Source organism: Chlorocebus sabaeus, chromosome 24, assembly GCF_047675955.1.
Source record: "Chlorocebus sabaeus isolate Y175 chromosome 24, mChlSab1.0.hap1, whole genome shotgun sequence".
In the NCBI taxonomy this organism is placed as follows: Eukaryota; Metazoa; Chordata; class Mammalia; order Primates; family Cercopithecidae; genus Chlorocebus; species Chlorocebus sabaeus.
This window is the reverse complement of record NC_132927.1, coordinates 49,546,635-49,572,845: the sequence shown is the minus strand read 5'-3', so window position 1 is coordinate 49,572,845 and position 26,211 is coordinate 49,546,635. Positions and strand designations below refer to the sequence as shown.

The 26,211-nt window shown below is 40.9% G+C and overlaps 1 protein-coding gene across 2 annotated transcripts in view; it reads right to left on the bottom strand.

The window, feature by feature from the left end:
- The window catches only part of PSEN1 (presenilin 1), an 81,963-nt gene that overhangs the window by 8,125 nt on the left and 47,627 nt on the right, over positions 1 to 26,211 (bottom strand). For both annotated transcript variants that reach the window (XM_007987197.3, XM_007987195.3), the window contains exons 6-10: positions 24,517 to 24,584; positions 18,059 to 18,279; positions 12,532 to 12,630; positions 4,988 to 5,074; positions 985 to 1,158 (exon numbers count right to left, since the gene is read on the bottom strand). In XM_007987197.3, coding sequence (XP_007985388.1) covers positions 985 to 1,158; positions 4,988 to 5,074; positions 12,532 to 12,630; positions 18,059 to 18,279; positions 24,517 to 24,584 — 649 coding nt within the window. The remainder of the gene's footprint in view (positions 1 to 984; positions 1,159 to 4,987; positions 5,075 to 12,531; positions 12,631 to 18,058; positions 18,280 to 24,516; positions 24,585 to 26,211) is intronic.

The window sequence follows — 26,211 nt, the reverse complement described above, 5'->3', positions numbered from 1 at the left end:
TCCACACTGGCTGTTCCAGTCTGCATTTCCACCAACAACAATTGAGAGTTCCAGTTTCCTCACATCTTCACCAACACTTGGTATTGTTAGCCTTTCTGATTCTAGTTACTCTGATTAATGATGTTGAGCATCTTTTCATGTGCTTATTAGCCATTATGTATCTCTTTTGGTAAAATGTCTAGTCAAAGCATTTCCCTATCTTAAATTTGGGCTATCGTCTTATTAAGTTGTAAGCATCTTTTATTTATCCTAAATACAAGTCCTTTAATGGGACTTCAATATGATTTGCATATATTTTCTCTTAGCTGGTAGCTTATTTTCTTTTCTTTTTTTTTTTTTTAAGTGATCTCAGCTCACTGCAACCTCCACCTCCCGGTTTCAAGCAGTTCTCCTGCCTCAGCCCCTTGAGTAGCTGGGATTACAGGCATGCACCACCACGCCCGGCTAATTTTGTATTTTTAGTAGATATGGGGTTTTACCATGTTGGCCAGGCAGGTCTCAAACTCCAAACCTCAGGTGATCCACCAACCTCGGCCTCCCAAAGTGCTGGGATTACAGGCGTGAGCCACCACACCTGGCCTTATTTTCCACTTCTTAATGGTATTTAAAAAAATTTTTTTTGGCCGGGCATAGTGGAGGCCGAGGTGGGCAGATCACCATGTCAGGAGTTCAAGACCAGCCTGGCCAAGATGGTGAAACCCCATCTCTACTAAAAATACAAAAATTATCCGGGCATGGTGGTGCATGCAAACCCAGGAGGTGGAGCTTGCAGTGAGCCAAGATCGCGCCACTGCACTCCAACCTGGCAACAGAGAGAGACTGTTTCAAAAAAAAAAAAGCACTATTAATGATATTTCCAAATAAAAGTTACATGTGACACAGAATTAGACTGTAACACTCTGAATTCATTTTATTCTCAAAAAGGTTGATAATGTAGCCGCCTAAAGGAATCCATGACTTTGCAACATAGAGGAATGTACATACTTTCCTCTGGATCTTCACCAGCAAGGATGCTGCTGGAAAGTTCCTGGACAGCAGCTCGTGACTCAGGTGTAGAGCGATGAGGCCCTAGATGACTGTCCCTCTGGGCTTCCCATTCCTCACTGAAGCCGCCATCATCATTCTCTGCAACCGTGTCTTGTGACTCCCTTTCTGTGCCTTCAAGAGAAAGTGAAAGTTACAGCTCTAATATTTAGAAAAATTTAATACCTTTACGAAAATTACATGGAACCAGTAACTAGCTAACTGTCATTGTAACTAGCTGGCCCTTAAACCACAAAGCATGGGCTGTAGCAGTGCCTGCTGGTAGTTTATCCAATAGCTATTTTCTCTCTTATTTCCTGAGGGCAGAATGCTGAATTGTTTGGGTTCCCATCCCTCTCCCACATGACTCTGGTGGTAAATCCTGATCAATCCAAGCCAAGCATGGTAATCCCACCAAGCCTCTTCCTAACAAAAGCTCTAAGGCTGTGGGGTTATAACTTGGTATGAACCTATGAGTGGTGAAGCAAAGTCCGCTGGGATTCCTGGGGAAATTTTTCTCACTCTTTAAGAGACTAAAGGAAAAAATAAACAGTCCCCTTCTATGCCTGAATGTTGCCTTATCTAGATATGATGCCTAGAACTACAGCTGTCATGACCACCAGGAGCAGTGGGCTGAAGACCAAGCTTATACACTAGTGATGGCAGAGTAGAAGTTGGGCTACTTGAAAACATCCCTGAGCCACCAAATTAACCAACTTTACAAATTTCAAATGCCTACACCTCAGGCCTTCCTGTCACGTGAAGAATACATTTCTTCTTTGCTTAAGGCAACTGAGTTGGGCTTTTTATCTTTGCAACTGAAAGCTTCCTAACTGTTGGCACTCATCCCTGGATTTGGTGACAAAGTTATAAAAGTGGCTTCATTCTGGAGGGTGGATTGGGAAAGGAGCAGGAGTGAATGTCTTTATGGGCCAGTCATTTCATTATAATGACTATCAATCTCATTGAAAATGGTGAGCACCATTTTGTAAAAAATGTCTTAAAAAACATTTTAAGTTTTTAGTCTTAAAAAACTTCAATACATTAAAAATAAAACATTTAAGTGAAGTTCAAAGTACTTTTATTCTTCCTTCATTTTTTACAAAAGTAATACACGTTCAGAACAGAAGTAGATTTGCCATGAATAAGTACAGCTTGTGAGCTTCAGAGCCCTTCCTTGCATGGCTTCCTCTGGGACAGCCCTCACAATTTTGCATTGGTAGTTTTGTATTCTTTTTATTATCCAGGTCTCCAAAACACCTGAGTCTTCTCTGGTTTGGAGTTGATGAAATAATGTAAGAATAAGATTTATAAATGAAAACAGCAGTCCCTTTTCTGCCCCCTCCCTCCTCACTTCTGATACTCATTCCTACTTTAAACTCTTTTAGCCATTCCTTTTGGTATTTACCTCCATAATTAATTATAAGTAGTATGCTCATTGTGCCATAACTTGATGTTTTAATTTGGGGTACTTATTCGCCTCCTATAGAGAAGATAAAGCATTAGGTCTCATACTCTTCTGCATGTAAATGTAACTCTCCCTATCTTCCCAGTGCCATAACTTTATATTAAATTCAGTTTTATATTCTCACTATGCAAATAATATTCACAACTAAACTACTTTGCTACAGCCAGAATATACTATAATTACATTTGCTTTTTTGAACAAGTTTTTGTTTTCCTTGGAAAACTGCCTCATTTTTTTCCATTGATGAATTTTATATTATTATCTATGACTAATTTATCCTGAAATGCTCTGACAGAGTTCAACCACATCAGGTAATCTCTCAGTTCGTGTTTTTGTTTGTTTTTTCCTTACACAGATATCCCTCTCGGAGCCCTACGCCCTTTTGTTCCAATGTAACTTCTAGTTCCGTTAACACAGTGATTTAACTAGGGATAGCACCTCCCTTCTGGGGAGTGTTTGGAAATAACTAGGATGGAGGAGTTTTTGATTACCGCAAAGCCTCAAAGCCATTATTGGCATTTAGTGGGTGAGCGGCCAGGGATGTTAAATATCTTGCAATGTGAGGGGAAGTCCCACACAATGAAGAACTGTTCCCCCCAAAATACCAGCAGCACTCTCACTGAGGAAGCCTGCAGTTCATCCAGCCTTCCCATTTCAAAGCCCTTGCTCATGTTGTCCCTCTCTTGGAAAGCTCTTCCTCCATCCTTCAGCAAGCCATCACCTATTATCACTTCCTCAGGGAAGCACCCCTTGACTTTCTAGGATATGTAAAATTCCACTATTATAAACTTTCACAGCAACTTATATGTCTTCTTTGCAGTACCTATCACAACTGTATGAATTATTTATGTAATAATTTGTTGATCATCTATCTCCCCCAATAGACTATAAGCTCCATAAGGGCAGGGGAAATCTTGTTTAGTGCTATATCCCCAGGGCCTAGCACATAGTCAGGTGCTCAGTCAACATCTGTAAAAGGAATGAAATTCTGTTGTATCACTCACTCACTCATACATACATATATACCTACATGCTCACAACCATCAGATTTTCTTTAGCTTAACACAGGTTAACTCTGTAGATTTCCTGGCTTTATAAAACATAAACTCTCCCTTTCCTGACAAACAGCGCCTCAATTAAGGCCTTTTTTCCCTCACCAATATTTATTTTGCCTGTTGTTTTTCAGATTCCTCATAAAAGTTAGCCCTTTTTTGTTTTTCTTTCAAAAAGTAAGCTTTTTTAACTGTTTATATTGTGCTATTATTCCTCAATCCTTTTTTATCCTTTTTTTTTTTTTTTTTTTTAAGTGTGTGGGAACGTAGCCTCCATTCCAGAAAATTGAATTAAAGCTCCCCCTCAACTCCATCTAATAACAACTTCTAACTTGTGTTCTCCTTAATACGTTCTGTAGTATCCTTAGAGGACTTTTCACTCTCATCCTAAGTTATTATTATTATTCATTATTATTATTATTTTTGAGGCAAGATCTCACCAAGTTGCCCAGGGTAATCTGGAACTCCTTGGCTCAAGTGATCCTCTTGTCTTGGCCATGTAGCTGGGACTACAGGCTTACATAACAGGACCCAGCTCATCCCAAGTCATTCTTAACCAAGCTCATCCTAAGTCATTCTTATCCTCTTCTAAAAAGTCATATCCACTTAGAATATTTGATCTTCTCAGTATAAACATTAGCAGATCTCAAATCATATTTCAGTTACTCTGGCCATGTTAGACAAGAAGTTCCTATTGTTATGTTGTTTATATGTTGCTTTTTTTTGTTTACTTATATTCCTTTATTGTCTGTATCTTTTTTTTTTTTTTTTTTTTTTTTGAGGTGAAGTCTCGCTCTGTCACCCAGGCTGGAGTGCAGTGGCCGGATCTCAGCTCACTGCAAGCTCCGCCTCCCGGGTTCACGCCATTCTCCTGCCTCAAGACTCCCGAGTAGCTGGGACTACAGGCGCCTGCCACCTCGCCCGGCTAGATTTTTGTATTTTTTAGTAGAGACGGGGTTTCACCGGGTTAGCCAGGATGGTCTTGATCTCCTGACCTCGTGATCCGCCCGTCTCGGCCTCCCAAAGTGCTGGAATTACAGGCTTGAGCCACCGCGCCCGGCCATATTGTCTGTATCTTTTCGGAGGTTCTTACTTTTACATGTTTGGAGAGAGTTTATTTTTTCTTTTTAAAATCATGACTTCTAAAAAACAAACAAAAAACAAAACCAAATCATAACCTCAACCTGAACCTTTCCATGCTGGTGTTCTGTATTTAATGGGAGGTGTCTTAACCTAGGGGTGCCTTGACTGTATTGTTGGGTTATGAGTATATGAACTCCTTAAATATTTATCTGTGTATTTACTGGGCATCACTATAGTTTTCAAGAGATTCTCAAAGGAGTCTATGACCAAAGAAAGATAATGAAAACATTGCTATACTGTTAGCTTATAAGATAACAGTGACCCTGAAAAACCAAGATATTATCTAATAAAAGTTACCTACTTTCTGCATTATACTTGGAATTTTTGGATACTCTCCTTTGAGCTTCCGGGTCTCCTTCTGCCATATTCACCAACCACACCATTGTTGCTATTGAGAAAGACAAAATTCCAGGTAAGCACTGGATACACAAAGTATGCACAGACAACAACAGGCCATCATTTCTCCACACAAATCAGAAGTAAAAATAATAAAAGGTTCTCTTTGGTTTTAGCAGATAAGAGAGAAAGTTCTGAAACTGAATGTTTACTGTAGTGCTCAAACTGCACCTGCTATCACAAAACTCTTCATCATCATTTTTAGTCCATGAAAAGTAACCAGAAGGAAAACTCTTCAGGTCAGCAAGATTCCACTGAAACAATAGCTGGACTAGTTGAATGTTCTAAATTCCAGGACAAACTGGAGCTCACAAAAGCCTCAGATGGTGATTATAATTCAAAAGATGCACAGAGTAAATTTCCTTCATAATATGTCTCACTTCTAGAACGTTCAATGATGCTAAACCATGTTTTAAACTTGAAGTGAGAAAAAACGTTAAAAGCAATAAACATAATAGGGATAGTCAAGTGGCCTCCTCTGTGACCCTTCTACAAAAATACACATCTATCAATATATCAATCTAGACCTAGATGTACACATGCGCATCTCTACCACATATTAGTTCAGAGACAACGTGAAAACTTTAAAATGGTGCTTCTCTATTTCAGGCAGGAATGAAAAATGGTATAATCCCTATTGGTGGGAAATTTGGTAACATCTAATAAAACTACATGTCCATTAACCCTTTAACCCAGCAATATTACATTTTGGAACTTATCCTGAAGATACATCAACAATAACACTACAGTACATATAAACAAACACATGACATATGGGGCTACGGCGGGAACCAAATGCCAGCAGCAAGCTGAGTCCAATCTGGTCACAGTAATTTTAAACAAGATACTTAGCATTTATGTCTCTCTGGCTTTTTATCACTATAATTTTATCCATGTTTCTAATACTTAGGCTTCTTGAAGAACTTATGAAAGAAATACACAAAGAAGCTGAACGACCGCCTTGTTATTTCTGAGGTCAACCAAGTTTCATTATAGGATAACACAACCAAATGATCAAAAGTTAACAGAAACCAAGCAGGCAATACACTGTTTAACTAAATCCAGATCTAAAGAAGAAAAACTGAAGGGCAACCACCAAGTATGAGGTTTATGGATTAGTTTTTATGTTCATTTTTTCTAAAACCAGGGTCTCACTGTGTTGCCTAGGCTGGACTCAAACTCCTGGGCTCAAGCAATCCTCCCGCCTCAGCCTCCCAAAGTGCTAGGATTACAGGCATGAGCCACTGCACCCAGCCTGTTTATGGATTTCTATAGCCTTTTGGAAATGAAGGCACCAGCAATTTATCAGGTTTTCATTCTTTATGTAAGTATGAAAAAATATAGCTACAAGCCCCTTTGTTTTAAGAGTTAATAGTATCATGAAAATCAATGGCCAGCTAACTTTTTCTGTAAATGGCCAGGGAGTAAACATTTCAGGTTTTGTGCATCACATATTCTTCCTTGTTCATTTTTTTTTTTAAATGTAAAAAGCATTTTTAGCTTATAAGCTGTACAGAAAACAGGCAATGGGCCACATTTGGCTTCAAGCAATAGTTTGCTAACCCCATGTTAATTATCATAAATAGTATATTTGTTAAATAGTCCTAAAATAATATTTTTTAAAAATCACTTTTCCTTTCACCTTAACACCAAACACCTTAGATCAATAGGAAAATAAGCAGATTTCTTGTTTAAATTTAAAAAAAAAAAAAAGGCCTGGCACGGTGGCTCATACCTATAATTCTAGCACTTTCAGAGTCTGAGGTGGGTGGATCACCTGAGGTCAGGAATTCAAGACCAGCCTGACCAACATGGAGAAACCCTGTCTTTACTAAAAATACAAAATTAGCCCGGTGTGGTGGTGCATGTCTATAATCTCAGCAATTTGGGAGGCTGAGACAGGAGAATTGCTTGAATCCGGGAGGCGGAGGCTGTGGTGAGCCGAGATTGCGCCATTGCACTCCAGCCTGGGCAATGAGAGCAAAACACTCTGTCTCAAAAAAAAAAAAAAAAAAGAAAAGAAAAGAAAAAAAATTTTTTTTAATGTAGCCTAGGCTGGTCTTGAACTCCTGGGCTCAAGCAATCCTCCTGCCTCTACCTCCCAAAGTCCTGGGATTACAGTCATGCCCAGCTGGAAAATATGCAGATTTAAAAATTAACATAATACACCCTCCTCCAACTGATATGAAATCAAAAAGCTTTAGGTAAAATGATCTACCTCAAGGAATTGTTAAGTTTCCCTTCTAGTTAAGCTCTCAGAGTGAACCACTTCTACTAATGACCACTAGGTAAGAGCTCAAAAAGTAGGTGTATAATTTTTCTGTCAAAGGACAGAAGTAAAAAACAAAAATGCTCATACATTTCCTGTCAGTAAGAGCATTTTGCAAACTGAATACCCTAAACTGGGAGACAGTATTAAAATGCATCAAAGAATTATATTTATTGATTTTTAGAGAACAAATAGCCAGGATGACTGATTTAAAACTTTTTATATTCATGCTTATATTCACTTCAGGGAAAAAGTACTCATTGGCATTGCTGCTTTTTACAGTTAAAAAACAGAATATAAGAAAAAAATGTAAGAAAAATGTAAGAAAAAATTCTTACATTCTGTTAAAAAAAACAAAATAAAGGCCGGGTGCGGTGGCTCATGCCTGTAATCCCAGCGCTTTGGGAGGCTGAGGCAGGTGGATCACCTGAGGTCCTGAGTTCGAGACCAGCCTGGTCAACATGGTGAAACCCCATCTCTACTAAAAATACAAAAAATTAGCCGGGCTTGGTGGCAGGCGTCTCTAATCCCAGATACTCAGGAGGCTGAGGCAGGAGAATCTCTTGAACCCGGGAGGCGGAGGTTGCAGTGAGCTGAGATTGCGCCACTGCACTTCAGCCTGGGCAACAAGAGCGAAACTCCATCTCAAAAACAAAAAAAACAAAACCTCTCAAACTCAATGATTTATAAAATCCTCAAATCTTCACCAGACATTTATTATTGCAAAAGAACAGATGCAATCTTGAACCTACCTGATCTACACAGGAGGTAAGGGTTTATACTCCTATTTTCCCACGTATGTTGAACTGTTTCTAAAATATCTCAGAATGTCTTAAGTTCTGTGGTCATTAAATAGACTTGAGAGCTTTTTAAAAAACACATGCTAATCATCTCTGTATCATTCCAATTTTAGTATTATGTGCTGCTAAAGCGAGCACAGATGTTTTAAAAATATTATATATGATAGATATTTTAAAACACAGTAAATACTTCTGAGTATTAAATTAACATACATGTTTAATGTTTAATAATTCCTCACCCATCCCTGTACTCACACTCTTGACATGGACTCACTTTTAGTAGAATGTATTTTCCCTTCTCCCAACCTGTGGCTCAACTAAAAATATGGAAAAAAAAATTAGCCAGGCATAGTGGCACATGCTCACAATCTCAACTACTCAGGAGGCTGAGGCAGGAGAATTGCCTGAACCCAGGAGACGGAGGTTACAGTGAGCCGAGACTGCGCCACTGCACTCCGGCCTGGGCGATAGAGCAAGACTCACCTAAAAAATAAAATAAAACAGGTTGGGTGCAGTGGTTCACATCTGTAATCCCAGCACTTTGGGGGGCCGAGGCGGGTGGATCACTTGAGGTGGGGAGTTCCAGGCCAGCCTGGCCAATCTGGCGAAACCTCATCTCTACTAAAAATACAAACATTAGACGGATATGGTGGTGGGTGCTTATAACCCCAGCTACTCAGGAGGCTGAGACAGGACAATTGCTTGAACCCAGGAGGCGGGGGTTGCAGTGAGCCAAGATCACGCCACTGCACTCCAGCCCGAGCAACAGAGCAAAAGACTCTGTTTCCAAAAAACAAAAAAAAAACAAAGAAAACAAAAAAAACCAGGCCGGGTGCGGTGGCTCATGCCTGTAATCCCAGTACTTTGGAAGGCCGAGGAGGGTGGATCATGAGATCAGGAGATCGAGACCATCCTGACTAACACGGTGAAACCCCGTCTCTACTAAAAGTACAAAAAATTAGCCGGGCACAGTGGTGGGCGCCTGGAGTCCCAGCTACATGAGAGGCTGAGGCAGGAGAATGGTGTGAACCCGGGAGGCGGAGCTTGCAGTGAGCCGCGACTGGGCCACTATACTCCAGCCTGGGCGATAGAGCGAGACTCTGTCTCAAAAAAAAAAAAAAAAAAAAATAGAATCTTCCCTCTCCTTGAAACACCTTTCCTGAAACCTGTTCTCCTATCAGGTCACCACCTGCTCTGCCTACGAGACAGGAATCTTTGATGTAGTGCATGACATTTACTATACCTCTCCTTCTTCACCACCCATTCTCTGCCTACACTATCACTTCCACTGCCAGCACTGGCAAACCCCTGACGCATGCATGCACACATATGCACCTTCCCTTTGGAGTATTGCTTCTGGTTCTATCACTCTACTGAAACTGCTCTCTTCAATGTCACTAATGACATCTTAGGGAGCAAATACTGTATGGTTTACAGTCCTTATTACCTTTGACTTCTTTATAACATTTGATACTCTCTTTTTTTTGGGGGGGGGGGGTTTGAAGCCTTGCTCTGTCACCCAGGCTGGAGTGCAGTGGCACAATCATGGCTCACTGTAACCTCCGCCTCCTGGGTTCAAGTGATCTCCCACCTCAGCCTCCCAAGTAACTGGGATTTTATATTTTTAGCAAAGACAGGGTTTCATCATGTTGGCCAGGCTGGTCTCGAATTCCTGATCTCAAGTGATCCGCCCACCTAGACCTCCCAAAGTGCTGGGATTACAGATGTGAGCCACCACGCCCAGCCTCTCTCCTTGAAATTGTTTTTCCAGTTACTCAACAGAAAAATTGGCAAAAAAAATCTACAAGGATATACATCAAACTGATAACAGGGGTAAGTACTTGATAAGGCATTAAGATTAGAGATGATAGTTACCATGAAATTTATTTTTATCTGTAATTTTTATCCTTTTTCAAGGATAATGTATTACTTGTATTATTAAGATTAATTTTACAGGGCTGGGAGCAGTGGCTCACGCCTGTAATCCTAATGCTTTGGGAGGCTGAGGCAGTTGGATCACTTGAGACCAGGCTGGCCAACATGGTGAAATCCCATCTCTACTAAAAATACAAAAATTTGCCAGGCATGGTGGCATGGTGGCATGCGCCTGTAATTCCAGCTACTTGAGAGGCTGAGGGAGGAGAATTGCTTGAACCTGGGAGACAGGTTGCAGTGAGTTGAGATTGCACCACTGTACTCCAGCCTGGCTGACAGGGAGAGACTCTGTCTCACAGAAAAAAAAAAAAAAAAAAAGATTAATTTCACAAATATGAAAAAGATTATACCAAGCCCGTTACAAAATAAATTCAGATCTGTAGCTAAGAAACACATGAAAAAAAGTTCAAATAATCACCCAAGCATTAGACAAACAATAAAAAATAAAACAAGATGTTATTTTTTGCCTATTAGATCTCCCTCTCAGACATACATACGTGCAGGTATGCACAGACACAGGCAAGGATTAACAAAGGGGTGGCCAGGCATGGTGGCTCACACCTGTAATCCTAGTATTTTGGGAGGCCTAGGCGGGCGGATCACCTGAAGTCAGGAGTTTGAGACCCAGCCTGGTCAACATGGTGAAACCGTGTTTCTACTAAAAATACAAAAAATTAGCTGGGCATGGTGGCACACGCCCGTAATCCCAGCCACTCTGGAGGCTGAGGCAGGACAACTGCTTGAACCCGGGAGGCGGAGGTTGCAATGAGCTGAGATCACGCCACTGCACTCCAGCCCGCGTGACATAGCGAGACTCAGTCTCCAAAACAAAACACCAAAGGTGTAAGGAAACTGGTACTTTCGTATTACTGAAGGGAATGTAAACTGGCATAGCTTTTTTAGGAGGTAATATGGTAAACTATCAAAATTTAAATACACACATCCTTTGACTTAGCAACTCTAAGAATACATCTTATAATAATATTCGTAAGTTCATTGATGCCCTCTGTAAGTGCTGCCTGTGATAGAAAATAAATTGAAATGATCTAAACGTCCATCAATGAGGATATCCACCACTGAATATCTACATAAGAGAACACTATGCAGTCATTTCATGTGCTGACATCAAAAAACAGTCATGATACTGTAAAGTGAAAAATACTGGCTTGCCCAATTTTCCAATATTTTCTTCTACTTCCTGTAGTATCCTCTCGTTTCATTCTCTAAACATAATAGTTGACAAAGTTTGACCCTTGTCTTCCTCTTCTCTTCTGCTTTTATTTGAATGGCTCGACAGTTCACAGAGCTTAACTACCACCTCTCTGCTAATGTTCTTCAAGTCTCTATCTCGAATATCAACTTTTTCCCAAGCTCTAGTACTTCATTTCTAAACTTCTGCTAGCAATGTCTACCTCAGTGACCCACAGGTACTGTCAACTAAATTAGATATGAGCCACAGAAAGATCTAAAACTAAACAGATTCCTCGCACAAGAAAACATGGCCAGGCATGGTGGCTCATACTTGTAACCCAAGCACTTTGGGAAGTCAAGGCAGGAGGATTGCTTAAGCCCAGGAGTTCAAGACCAGCCTGGGCAACATGGCAAAACCCTGTCTCTACATAAAATACAAAAAAAATTAGCCAGGCGTGGTAGTGTGTGCCTGTAGTCACAGCTACTTGGGAGCCTGAGGTGGGTGGATCACCTGAGCCTGGGAGGTCAAGGCTGCAGTGAGCCGTGATCAGACCACTGTACTCCAGCCCAGGTGGGAGTGAGACCCTGTCTCAACAATGGCAACAAGAAAACACAGGAAAGCATTTTTTCTTCATCACCTTTTCTTCAAGCTTACAACTTCTCTCCTCAGTTGCTAGAACTATTGATTCTACCTCTGAATCCTCTCATCAACTCTTTCCCTTGATTGCTACTGCCACTATCATAATTCAAACCCCATTAATTTCCACCTAGATCATGGCAACATCATCTTAATTATGCCTAGTATGCTTCTCATGATCTCAGTGTCCACCCAACAATTCATCTCACACAGTGCTGCCAGCTTACGAAGGCACAGCTCTGCTCACATTACCCTTCCGCTCAACAATCTCCGTTCCCCAGTGATCACTGAATAGCAGACAGACATCTAAACCAGTCACTCAAAGGAAACCTTGAGCTTGCCCTAATCAATAACTCCTAACAGGTTTTAAAATGGGAATGCTGGTTCCCCAACATCTAAATATTTCCTTTCTTTCTATTCATATTGAAAACTCTCTTGAATCAACATCAGGTAGAAGACAATCATCTGCAAGGAAACAAAGAGATCTGCAGGAGTTTCAGGAATGCTGTGCATTTAAGATGAGAACAAGTACCATGAAAACGACCACAGTTACATGTGCTTCAGTTCCAATAATTTCTACGCTGATTACTACTTCAATATCATTCTCAAATACTTACAGGAGTAAATGAGAGCTGGAAAAAGTGTTTCATTTCTCTCCTGAGCTGTCTCAACCAGCATACGAAGTGGACCTTTCGGACACAAAACAGCGACTAAATCTAGAAAAAGAAAAACAGGAAAGACGTCTGATAAAATGTATGGGCTAAACTTGTAAATAGGTGTTAGGGAGGAATTAACGAAGGGAAAAGGTTTAATGTTTTTTGTCTCTTTTTACACAAAAAGATGTTGAATGAATATGAAATAAATCGCAGGTGAACTGGTGGGGATGGGGGGACAACCTAAACAATATAAAACCACACAGAACATCTGTAAAAATTTCATTTGGGTTTCACTGCTATTTGCTTAGTGTACAGTGTATCGTTACTGGGGTATAGGAATAAGTCTTCCCAGTTTAAAGGAAAGCTGCAGAGATGATGATGAGCTAGACTATTTTAAGCAGTTGTCAACCTACAGTGAGCAGAATCAGGGAGAAGTCACTTCTAAACTAATCACAGATATGAACTATAAATAAAAAGATTACTCCGAGATGAATTTAATATAGGGGATTTGACTGAACTTTTCAAAATATGAAGAGCAGAGTAGAAGAAATTCATCTCTTCTCCTTTTTAAAAGCAGTATTATGTACTACTGAGAAATACCTGAAATAAGAGGGCAGTAAATTTAAAACAAAATGGTAACTCTCTGCAAGATAAAGTTTATTACTTCTTTACTCTTTGGTCACAAATATTCAGGTCTCAGAACATATGTGGTGCTGAAAAGTAGCTTATTTTACAAAAATAATAAATCAGAGGAAACAATATGCCTAAGTTATTCCTGTTTATACCACCATTTCTTTCCATCAACTGCAATTTTTCTTTCATTTTCTGTCATGAAAATTCAGAATATAGGCTGGGCACAGTGGCTCACGCCTGTAATCCCAGCACTTTGGGAGGCCGAGGTGGGCGGATCATGAGGTCAGGAGATCGAGACCATCCTGGCTAACACGGTAAAACCCCGTCTCTACTAAAAATACAAAAAATTAGCCGGGCGTGGTGGCGGGCGCCTGTAGTCCCAGCTACTCGGGAGGCTGAGGCAGGAGAATGGTGTGAACCCAGGAGGCAAAGCTTGCAGTGAGCCAAGATCATGCCACTGCACTCCAGCCTGGGCAATACAGCAAGATTCCATCTCAAAAAAAAAAAAAAAAAAAAAACCTCAGAATATAAAAATATAGAAATAATTTTAAACACTTAAAAATATAAAACAGGTATAGCTAAACTTGTAAAGGAAGAATTGATAGCTTGTGTTGACATTATTGTCACTTAGATGCATTTAAATTTAAAAATTTCATGTCTTGCCGGGCACAGTGGCTTATGCTTGTAATTCCAGCACTTTGGGGAGGCTGAGGCAGCAGATTACTTGTGCTCAGGAGTTTGAGATCAGCCTGGCCAAGATGGAAAAACCCCATCTCTACCAAAAATACAAAAAAATAGCAGCTCACAGTGGCAGGTGCCTACAGTCCCAGCTACTCAGGAAGCTGAGGTGGGAGGATTGCCTGAGCCCTGGAGGTGGAGGTTGCAGTTAGCCAAGATGGCGCCACTGCACTCCAGCCTAGGTGACAGAGTAAGATCCTGTCTCAAAAAAAAAAAAAAAAAAATTCATGCCTCGAAGTGGTCATGTCTCTTTGTATAATAATATACATATGTACAATATAATATAGTATACAGAGGACCATAAGATAGTACAGTAATAAAACACACACACACAGAAATCTCTACTCTCACCACTTCTACTTCAATTTGTTTGCATGAGAAGTCTGCCCTGCTCTAAAGTAATGAGATTTTCAACTTGTTTGACTCTGCTACATTCTGCAACTATTTCAGTTTTATTCTTTACTCTCCCTTAAAGAATTGCTAAATGATAAATCTGTTTATTTTTGTTTTGTTTTGAGACGGAGTTTCACTCTTGTTGCCCAGGCTGGAGTGCAGTGGCTTGATCTCGGCTCACCGCAACCTCCACCTCCTGGGTTCAAACGATTCTCCTGCCTCAGACTCCCGAGTAGCTGGGATTACAGGCATGAGCCACCAAGCCTGGCTAATTTTGTATTTTTAGTAGAGACGGGGTTTCTCCATGTTGGTCAGGCTGGTCTCGAACTCCTGACCTCAGGTGATCCTCCCTCCTTGGCCTCCCAAAGTGCTGGGATTACAGGCCTGAGCCACCGCGCCTGGCCAAATCTGCTTATTTTTTAGAGTAATTAAATTAAAATTGCTTTTGCTTTGAAAATTTCAGAACTTTTGTGACAAATTAAATCTTGAAACCTTGTAAAAATGGAGCCGAGAATCACTACTCTAAACATTGGGTACAAAAATCTCTTTTGTTTAAAAGGAACTCAGAGCTCTGTAGAGATACTCATTTGTATGATGTGCAGACAGAATGGAGGGCTGATGGTAAAAATATTTTAATACGGTGAAAAGAATATTGGACTTGGGATTCATATTCGAGATCAGAGTTTAAGCTTGGGCAAATAATTTACCTCTGTAAACTTCAAGTTTCTTAGCAGTAAAACAGGGATAATAACTGCCTTGATATTTCATAGGATTATATAAAAATGTAACACTGGGTTGGGTACAGTGGCTCACGCCTCAGCACTTTGGGAGGCTGCCTGAGGCCAGGAGGTCAACACCAACCTGTGCCTGTAGTCTTATCTACTCGGGAGGCTGAGACAGGAGGACTGCTTGAGCCCAGGCTTCTGAAGCTACAGTGAGCTATAATCGTGCCATTTCACTCCAGCCTGGGAGACACAGTGAGATACTGTTTCTTAAAACAGAAAAAATTTACTGATAGACACTGTTCTAAGTGTATTATTGTATTAAATAGATCATTTAATTTAATCTTCATAACTGACTTAGGAGTTGAGTAACTTGTGTGGTCAAATAGCTAGCAAGTGATGAGTAGCCCAGGCGCAGTGGCTTACATCTGTAATCCCAGCACTTTGGGAGGCTGAGGCGGGCAGATCACTTGAGGTCAGGAGTTTCAGACCAGCCTGGCCAACATGGCAAAACCCCGTCTCTACTAAAAATACAAAAATTAGCTGGGCGTCGTGGTGCACACTTGAAGTCCCAGCTACTCGGGAGGCCAAGGCAGGAGAATCACTTGACCCTGGGAGGCAGAGGTTGTAGTGAGCTGAGATCACACCACTGCACTCCAACCTGGGTGATAAGTGAGACTCCATCTCAAAAAAAAAAAAAAAAAAAAAAAAAAGTGATGAACCCAGACATTCTGTCTCCAGACCCGACATTCTTACTCACAGCTAAGCAAGAATAGATGGTTACTTTGCAAACCATCAAGTACTATACAACATTAGGTAATTATGAAAGTCAGAGAGAGTATATGACTTCTATAGTTCCACAACTGATTACTCAAATACAAGAACAGAACCAGTTCAATCCTATTTCCACAGACTTCTTCGTCAATCAAACGAGGATGATGTTTCCTATTACACGCCACCAAACATTTTAGTAAGTATGTAAATAGTGATAAAAGTGTATGGCCAGGCCGGGCACGGTGGCTCACGCCTGTAATCCCAACACTTTGGGAGGCCGAGGCAGGTGAATCATGAGGTCAGGAGATCGAGACCCATTCTGGCTAACATAGTGAAACCCTGTCTCCACTAAAAATACAAAAAAATTAGCCAGGCGTGGTTGCAGGCGCCTGTAGTCCCAGCTACTCGGAAGGCTGAGGCAGAAGAATGGCATGAACCTGGGAGGCGGAGCTTGCAGTGAGCCGAGTTTGCGCCACTGCACTCCAGCCTGGGCGCGACAGAGCCAGACTCCGTCTCAAAAAAAAAAAAAAAAAAATGTATGGCCAGGTATGGTGGCTGATGCTTGTAATCCCAACACTTTGGAAGGCCAAGATGGGAGGATCCCATGAGGCCAGGAGTTCCAGACAAGCCTGGGAAACACAGTAAGATCTCATCTCCGAAAAAAAAAAAAATTTTTTTTTTTTTAAAATTAGGCATGGTAGTGCATGCCTGTAGTTCTATCTACTTTGGAGGCTGAGGTGGGAGGATTGTTTGAGCCCAGGACAGGGGTTTGAGGCTGCAGTAAGCCATGATCATGCCACTGTACTCTGGCGTGGATAACAGAGAGGGATCCTATCTCTAGAAGGAAAAAACAAAAAGAAAAAAAAGAGTATGGCCATGGCCTTATAAGATAGAAGGGGTCACATATTAATCTCTGAAAATGCATCTCTTTTTGGCTTTCAAACAGGGCAATAGCCCCAGAATACGTACCTGAAAGCTGCCTGGGTTAATGGTTAGAGTATGTTCTAACTGTTCAGGACCCATGTCACACTGGTGGTAGAATGTGTATCTCACACTGTCCAAATTGGTTTTATTTTTAAAAGAATAATTCCATACATTACCTTATAAAAGTAGGTAACCTAATTTTGATTTTAAGTGAATTGAGGCCAGATGCAATGGCTCACACCTATAATCCCAATACCTTGAGAAGCCAAAGTAGGAGGATTGCTTGAGTTCAAGACCAGCCTAGGCAATATAGTGAGACCTTCTCTCTACAAAAAATAAAAAAGTTAGGCATGGTGGTGCACACCTGTAGTCCTAGCTACTTGAGAGGCTGAAGTGGGAGGATTGCAAGAGCCCGGGAGTTCAAGGTTGCAGTTAGCTATGATTGCACCACTGCACCCCAGTCTAGGTGACACAGCAAGACTTTGTCTCAAAAAAAAAAAAAAAAAAAGAAAAAAGCTTATGCAGTAACATATAAAGGAAAAAAACATTTAAAAAATGAATTGAGCGTTTTATGTGTCTACCACTCTGTGTTTTTTGGTTTTTTTTTTTTTTGTTTTGTTTTGTTTTTGAGACAGAGTCTTGCTCTGTCACCCAGGCTAGAGTGCAGTGGCACCATATCGGCTCACTGCAACCTCCTCCTCCTGGGTTCAAGCAATTCTCCTGCCTCAGCCTCTCAAGTTGCTGGGATTAAAGGGGAACGCCACCACACCCAGCTAATTTTTGTATTTTTAGTAGAGACAGGGTTTCACCACATTGGCCAGCTTGTCAAAACCTCAAAATCTTTTAAAAAAACAAAAATTTTTTTGAGACAAGGTCTTGTTCTGTCACTCAGGCTGGAATGCAGCGATGCAATCATGGCTCACTGCAGCCTAAACCTCCTGGGCTCAATCGATCCTCCCACCTCAGCCTCCTAAGTAGCTGGGACTACAGGTGTGCACCACCAAGCCTGGCTAATTTTTGTATTTTCTGTAGATACGAGGTTTTGCCATGTTGCCCAGGCTGGTCTTGAACTCTGGGCTTAGGTGATCTGCCCGCCTTGGCCTCCCAAAGTACATGGTAGTACAGCTACCATGCCCAGCTGAAATCTTCAAATGAAAAAGTTATTATAGCGAATTAATGATTTACTGAAGAGTTATGGGATGTACATTTTACCATTTTCTGTAAATCAAGATGAAGAGATGAGGAAAGAAAACACTCCAGTGGGGCATTCCTGTGACAAACAAATTATCAGTCTTGGGTTTTACCATATACTGAAATCACAGCCAAGATGAGCCACGCAGTCCATTCAGGAAGGTACTTGATAAACACCAGGGCCATGAGGGCACTAATCATAATGAGATATGCCTGCTGGAGTCGAAGTGGACCTTTCCAGTGAATGGAAATCATTCCCACCACACCAAAATTCCAGATCAGGAGTGCAACAGTAATGTAGTCCACGGCAACGTTATAGGTTTTAAACACTTCCCTGAAAAAAAATTAAACAGATTTTAAAAGATTTATGTACAATTATTTTCATCAAAACATTATTTAGGCCGGGCGCGGTGGCTCAAGCCTATAATCCCAGCACTTTGGGAGGCCGAGACCGGCAGATCACGAGGTCAGGAGATCGAGACCAACCTGGCTAACCCGGTGAAACCCCGTCTCTACTAAAAAATACAAAAAACTAGCTGGGCGAGGTGGCGGGCACCTGTAGTCCCAGCAACTCGGGAGGCTGAGGCAGGAGAATGGTGTGAACCCCGGAGGCGGAGCTTGCAGTGAGCCAAGATCTGGCCACTGCACTCCAGCCTGGGCAACAGAGCGAGACTCCGTCTCAAAAAAAAAAGAAAAAAACATTATTTAGAATAATGTGATAGCTCCCAAACATTAGATATTCATATCCCACCTTTATAATTTTACCATAACCTATTATCAACTGTGCTATTATTTATTTAATACTTTCCTTTAAATTAATTTACTCTTTTTTGGTTGGGTTTTTTTTTTTTTTTGAGCCAGGGTCTCATTTTGTTGCCCAGGCTGGAGTAAAGTGGTGCAATCACGGCTCACTGCAGTCTTGACCTCTGGAGATCAGGTGGTCCTCCCAGCTCAGCCTCCTAAGTAGCTGGGACAATAGGTGTGTGCCACCATGCCCAACTAATTTTTCTAATGTTTTTTGTAGAGATAGGGTTTCACCATGTTTGCCTAGGTTGATCTAAAACTCCTGGGTTCAAGCAATCCACCTGCCTCAGCTTCCCAAAGTGCTGGGATTACAAGCATGAGTCACGGTGCCTGGCCAATTAATTCACTTTTTTCCCTCAAGTTGAACAATTCACTTTTTTTCCCCAAGCTGAACTTTTTCTTAACAGGAAGGTCTGTATCATTCATATAAATGGGAAATCAGCTGCACAGGCCATAACTATAAAAATAATTACAAAAAGGAAAAAAGATCATATAATACCTAAAATACCACACTATACTTTGGGAAATATTAGTTTAAAACATCTGAAATTAGAAAAAATTAAACACGTGCTAAAAAATTTTATAGCTAGGACATAAATTTTCATACAATGAGATTTAGCAGTCATTAAAAATAGATATATGCAGGATAGGCAAAGTGGCTTACGCTCTAATCCCAGCACTTTGGGAGGCTGAGGTGGGAGGAACTTGAGGCCAAGAATTCCAGACCAGCCTGGGCAACACAGTGAGACTCTACCACTACAAAAACATTTTAAAATTAGCTAAAGGTGATGGCACATGCCTGCAGTCCCAGATACTCAGGAGGCTGGGGCAGGAAGATAGCTTGAGCCTGGGAGTTGGAGGCCGCGTGAGCTATGATGACACTACTGCACTCCAGCCTGGGCAACAGAACAAGACTCTAACTCTAAAAAAGAAAAGAAAAAATATATATATATATCTACACATATATATATATACACACACACACACACACATATATATATATATATGTATTTTGGAATTTCAAAGTGGGAGATAAATCATCTTTCCGGATAGTATCTGAAACCCAAAGTTTATGCTTAAAGGTGTGCTTTCTTTCTCCTTCAAAGCGGGAGAAGAATCATCATACACACAAACACACACACGTTTTTATATATACACAATATAGGATCCCATTTATGATCCCATTTGTGCAAAACAGTGTGAGAGAAGAGTAGATGAGAAATTGACATATTAATTCCTGAAAGCATGACAGGACTTATCTTTAGGTGGTGGGAATCTGGTCATTTTTCTTCTTTATCATCTTACATAATGTCTTTTTAAAAAAACAATGACTATTCAGTATTTCTATAATGAAGAAAACGCTATTTTAATTTTGGGGAGGAAAAATCCACCATCTAATAACAAAGAGATTGCAACTATAGAAGATGCCTGAGGTAACTGAGGAGAAAGCAAGCACGCCTTTAGGCATAAACTTTGAGTTTCAGGTACTGTCCAGAAAGATGATTCCTCTCCCACTTTGAAATTCCAAAATAGAGTAAACATTGAAATTTCTGGACAATGTAGATATTTATATTAAGCATTTCCGGTATCCTCGAACTAAAACAAAAACAAACAAAAAAACCTATTTATTAATCTTTGCCTAGGTAACACATGAATAAGATATAAAATTCACAACAGACACTGTGAAAAGTAGGTTTTCTCCCCATTGTGCCCCATGGTTCCCCTCTCTAGAGGAAAGCACTATTTTTTCTTGAGATGGGGTCTTGCTATGTTGCCCAGGCTGGCTATGAACTCCTAGGCTCAAGCAACCCCCGTCTCCACCTCCAAAAATGTTGAGATTACAGGTGTGAGCCACCGTGCCTGGCTGGAAAGCACTACTATTAATTTCATGTACATCCTTCCAGAAAGTCTATACATATCACACATATACTTTTCTACTTGACACAAATGATAGCATATTTTAATTTTTTTAATAGAGACAAAGTCTGTCACCCTGGATAGAGGGCACAATCATAGTTCACTGCAGCCCCAAAGTCCTTGGCTCAAGTCATCCTCCTGCCTCAGCCTCCCAAGCAGCTGGGACTATAGGCATGCACCACCACGCCTGGCTAAGTTTTGTATGTTTTGTAGAGATGGAGTTTCACCATGTTGCCCAGGCTGGTCTAGAACCCCTGGGCTCAAAGGATCCTCCCACCTCGGCCTCCCAAATAGGTGGGATTACAAGTGTGAGCCACCACACCCAGCCTTAAAATTTCTCAATAATAGATCTTGCATATTATCTTTTTTTCACTCCTCTAAGTTGTCACTTTATTCACTTAAAATATCTATTTCTTCAGAAGCAGGAACAGGGACTGCTGGCCCTCAGTTTTATTCACTTAAAATATCTATTTCTTCAGAAGCAGGAACAGGGACTGCTGGCCCTCAGTGCCCCTGCCTTCCTCTGCACGGCCTGAGTACAATGTACATAAGGAGGGGTAACCTGAGCTGGAGAGGGCCTGGAGCCACATCAGACCCATCCACCCAGTTGTTGGCCTACAACTGGCTGTGGATCCAAAGGAAGGTAGAGGTCAGCTCAGTCTACACATGCTACTGCTCAGTGCCTACCTGGTCACGGGAGACCAACACATGGTAAAGGTCAAGGGCTTCTTGGAAGGCAGTCAGCAGCCTGTGCAAGATGTTCTCCACACTGATCAGCTTAAGGGGAGCTGGCGGCAGGACCTCAGCTGGCACCTCTGCTTCACTAGTGTCCAGGGCTTGCACAATTCTTGTTTACTCATAGATATTTAATATTTTTTGCTGCTATCATAAATGGGACTCGTCCTTTTCTTATGTTTTCTAACTAGTTGTTTATGTGAAGGTTATTGATTTATGTTTTCATTTTATTTTACTTTTTTGAGACGGAGTTTCGCTCTCGTTGCCCAGGCTGGAGTGCAATGGTGCAATCTCGGCTCACTGCAACCTCCACGCCATTCTCCTGCCTCAGCCTTCTAAGTAGCTGGGATTACAGGCACCCACCACCACGCCTGGCTAATTTTTTGTATTTTTAGTAGAGGTGGGGTTTCACTATGTTGGCCAGGCTGGTCTCCAACTCCTGACCTCAGGTGATCCACCCACCTCAGTCTCCCAAAGTGCTGGGATTACAGGCGTGAGCCACGGCACACAGCCAGGGTATTTTTGTTTAATTTTGTAATCAACTGCCTTACCAAACTTACTGAGTAATTTGAATTGGTTTTCGATTAGTTCTAACACAAAGTAAACAATCATTTTATCTCCAAATATTGGTAATTTAACCTTCTTTTCCAAATTACATAGTTCTTATTTCTTTCTCTTGTTTAATTGTGTTTGATAGTCCCTCCAGAGCAATGCTAGATAATTGGTGATAAAGAAAACTTTCATCTCAGCCAGGCACAGTGGCTCACACCTGTAATCCCAGCATTTTGGGAGGCACAGGCAGGAGGATCATCTGAGGTCAGGAGTTCAAGACAGGCCTGGCCATGGTGAAACCTCTGCTCCACTAAAAATACAAAAATTAGTCGGGCATGGTGGCAGGTGCCTGTAATCCCAGCTACTTGGGAGGCCTTGAGGCAGGAGAATTGCTTGAACCCGGGAGGCGGAGGTTCCTGTGAGCTGAGACCACACCATTACACTCCAGCCTGGATGACAGAGTAAGATTCTGTCTCAGAAAAAAACAAAAAAAGAAGAGAAGAGAAGAGGAGAAAAGAAAACCTCCATCTCATTCCTGACCTTAGTAGGCAAGCTTCTAGTTTCCCTATGAGGATGACATTGGCCTTTAGAATGAGATGCATACATTTTATAATGTTAGAGATTTATTTATTTATTTATTTTTAGAGACTGGAGTGCAGTGGTGCAATCATAGCTCACTACAGGCTTGAATTCCTGGGCTCAAGTCATCCTCCCACCTTAGTCTCCCGTGCAGCTAGAACTACAGGCACACACCACAATTAGCTAATTTATTTTTTGTAGAGGCAAAGTCTTGTTACGTTGCACAGGTTGGTATCCAACTCTCAACCTCAAGCTATCTTCCTACCTTAGCCTCCCAGAGTATTGAGATTATAAGCATGAGCCACCACACCTGACCCCATCTATTTGTTTTATTAAGGAATCTGATCAAGAACACGTGTGGAATCATCAAATGCCTTTTAGCACGTACAGAGATGATGATCTAGTGATACGGCAACTTATAATGAAGCAGTCTTCCATTCTGCAAACAAACTCCACTTGGTCAAATGTATTATTATGGCAGGGTGCGGTGGCTCACGCCTGTAATTCCAGCACTTTGGGAGGCCAAGGTGGGCGGATCACGAGGTCAGCAGATCAAGACTATCCTTGCCAACATGGTGAAACCCTGTCCCTACTAAAAATACAAAAATTAGCTGGGTGTGGTGGTGCGCACCTGTAGTCCCAGCTACTTGGGGGGTTGAGGCCTGAGAATCGCTTGAATCCAGGAGGTGGGGATGGCAGTGAGCTGAGATCATTGCCACTGCACTCCAGCCTGGGCGACAGAGTGAGACTCAAAAAAAAGTAGTATTCTTTTTATCTATTGCTGAATTCTCTTAATATTCTGTTATTCTTTTGAGATCAATAAATGTAACTGACCAATAGTTTTCTTTTACTTGGTAACTTGCAAGGCTTTAGTTATCAATGTTATGCTGGCTTCTTTAATTAATTAATTAATTAAATTAAAATTAATCTGGAACCTGTTTTCTTTTTATATGTTCTGGAACACCTAGTATTAGAGTTACCATTCCTTAAATAAATGTTTAACAGAATTTCCCCATGAATCCACTGGGGCCCAGTACTATTGTTATTTGTGCAGGTGGGGTGGAAACTTCTTTGTAACTTTCTGTATTTCTTCTTTGCTCTGTTTAAATTTTCTCTCCCTTCAGGGGTCAGTTTTGATCATTTTTTTTCTAGAATATCATCCATTTCACATAGATTCTAATATTTGCTTCTTTTGTCTGTAGTTATTTCCTTTAACCCTCTACCAAAGAAATAACTCTCCAATTTATTTATTAGTTTTACTGCCTCTTTGAATTTAAGAGCTAGTGCAATTGTTTACAAACTGTATTCTGCCACTTGAGCTGAGAAAAAGGCCAGGCTGGCACATCTCTGAGCTTCACTATTCTCTTTGACAGACCAGATCCACTTTTTTCTATATTATATATGAAAATTTCATATAAGATTTCGTTTGAAAGAAAAAAGAGTCACCGAAAAAAAATATAGAAGTATGAAAATCAATTACTCTGGTTTTTATACATTCTTTTTTTTTTTTTTAAATTAATTTATTATTATTATACTTTAAGTTGTAGGGTACATGTGCACAATGTGCAGGTTTGTTACATATGTATACTTGTGCCATGTTGGTGTGCTGCACCCATCAACTCGTCATTTACATCAGGTGTAACTCCCAATGCAATCCCTCCCCCCTCCCCCGGTTTTTATACATTCTTAAAACCCTTTCTTAACATTCTAATTCAGACTTCTACTAGAAGAATATATAATCTTCAAAAAGGCTTAGAATTAACTGCAGTCTTAAGTTCTTTCAGTTCTACTTATTATAAGCAAGGAGTAACAGAAGAATGTCTCAATTAGTAATACTGACTTGTCTTTTATATACCAAGTATGACCTAAATGTGGAAACAATTAAAACTTCAGAGTAATTCTTCAACAAAGTACATGACTTTAAGTGATGGCTACAGAGCACAAAGGCAGTTAATTCTGAAAGACCAAAAATTTCACGACTTACCCCAAATAAATGAATGAAAAAAAGAACAGCAACAATAGAGATGATATAATAAGCCAGGCATGGATGACCTAGAAAAGAAAGCATTTCAATATAATTAACAGGTCCCACGACCCTTAAAAAGTACACATTTTTTTTTTCTTTTTTGACACGGGGTCTCACTTTGTCGCCCAGACTGGAGTGCAGTGGCGTGATCTCAGCTCACTGCAACCTCTGCCTCCTATTGTGCTTAAGCCTCCTGAGTAGGTGGAACCACACGTGTGTGACACCACCCTAGGCTAATTTTTGTATTTTTAGTAGAGATGGGGTTTTGCCATGTTGCCCAGGCTGGTCTCAAACTCCTGACCTCAAGTGATCCTCCCGCTTCAGGCTCCCAAAGTGCTGAGATTACAGATGTGCACCACCACGCCTGGCCCACATCTCTCTTTAAAACAACTTTATAAAATAGTACAACTTGGGAAAGGCCAACAGAATGGCTTTACCTAGATATTGGTACTTCGTGGACAGGTGAATATTCTTTTTTTTTTTTTTTTTTTTGAGACGAAGTTTCACTCTTGTTGCCCAGGATGGAGTGCAATGGCGTGATCTTGGCTCACCACAACCTCTGCCTCCTGGATTCAAGCAATTCTCCCACCTCAGCCTCCCAAGTAGCTGGGATTACAGACATGCACCACCACGCCTGGCTAATTTTGTATTTTTAGTGGAGACAGGGTTTCTCCATGTTGGTCAGGCTGGTCTTGAATTCCCAACCTGAGGTGATCTGCCTGCCTTGGCCTCCCAAAGTGCTGGGATTACAGGCATGAGCCACCGTGCCTGGCCAACATTTGAATATTCTAAATTAAGTTGACTATCCAATACAACAAAGTTGTTTCTGGTGTTCTTCCACAAAACTTTTCCAACGTTTTGTTAAAAAATGTTCAAACACACAGCAAAATTTAACAAATTTTACAGTATATACTCATATATCACCCAGAGTCTACCATTCATATTTTGCAGTACTTGGTTTATAAAACTTCTTTCTAGCTCCTCATCCATTAGTCTTTGTTATTATTAATACATATCAAAGTAAACTGAGAAGTCAGGCGTGGTGACACACGCCTGTAATTCCAGCACTTTGGGACGCCAAGGTGGGCAGATCATGAGGTCAGGAGTTCAAGACCAGCCTGGCCAATATGGTGAAACCCCGACTCTACTAAAAATACAAAAATTAGCCGGGCGTGGTGACACACGCCTGCAGTTCCAGCTATTCAGGAGGCTGAGGCAGGAGAATCACTTCAACCTGGGAGGCAGAGGTTGTGGAGAGCTGAGATCGCGCCATTGCACTCCAGCCTGAGAAAGAGAGCGAGACTCCATCTCAAAAAAACAAAAAAAGTAAGCTGAGAACACTTGCATATTTCCCTCCAAATACTTCAACTTTAGCCTAAATTTTATCTCACTCTTTAAAACTTGTCTGTCTTGGCCAAGACAGACATTAACAGTGGGAGATGTATGCTGGGATTCCATATTAAGCTTTAAATTAAGGACCAGAATAAATATTAAATAATTGAAATTCTCATCTTTCTTGAGAGATGCTTTTCACCTTGGTTTTTTGGCAAGGGAAGAAGGAGATGTTCTTATTTCTTTTTTTAATTTTATTTATTTATTTTTGGGAGATGAAGCCTCATTCTGTTGCCCAGGCTGGAGTGTAGTGGCACGATC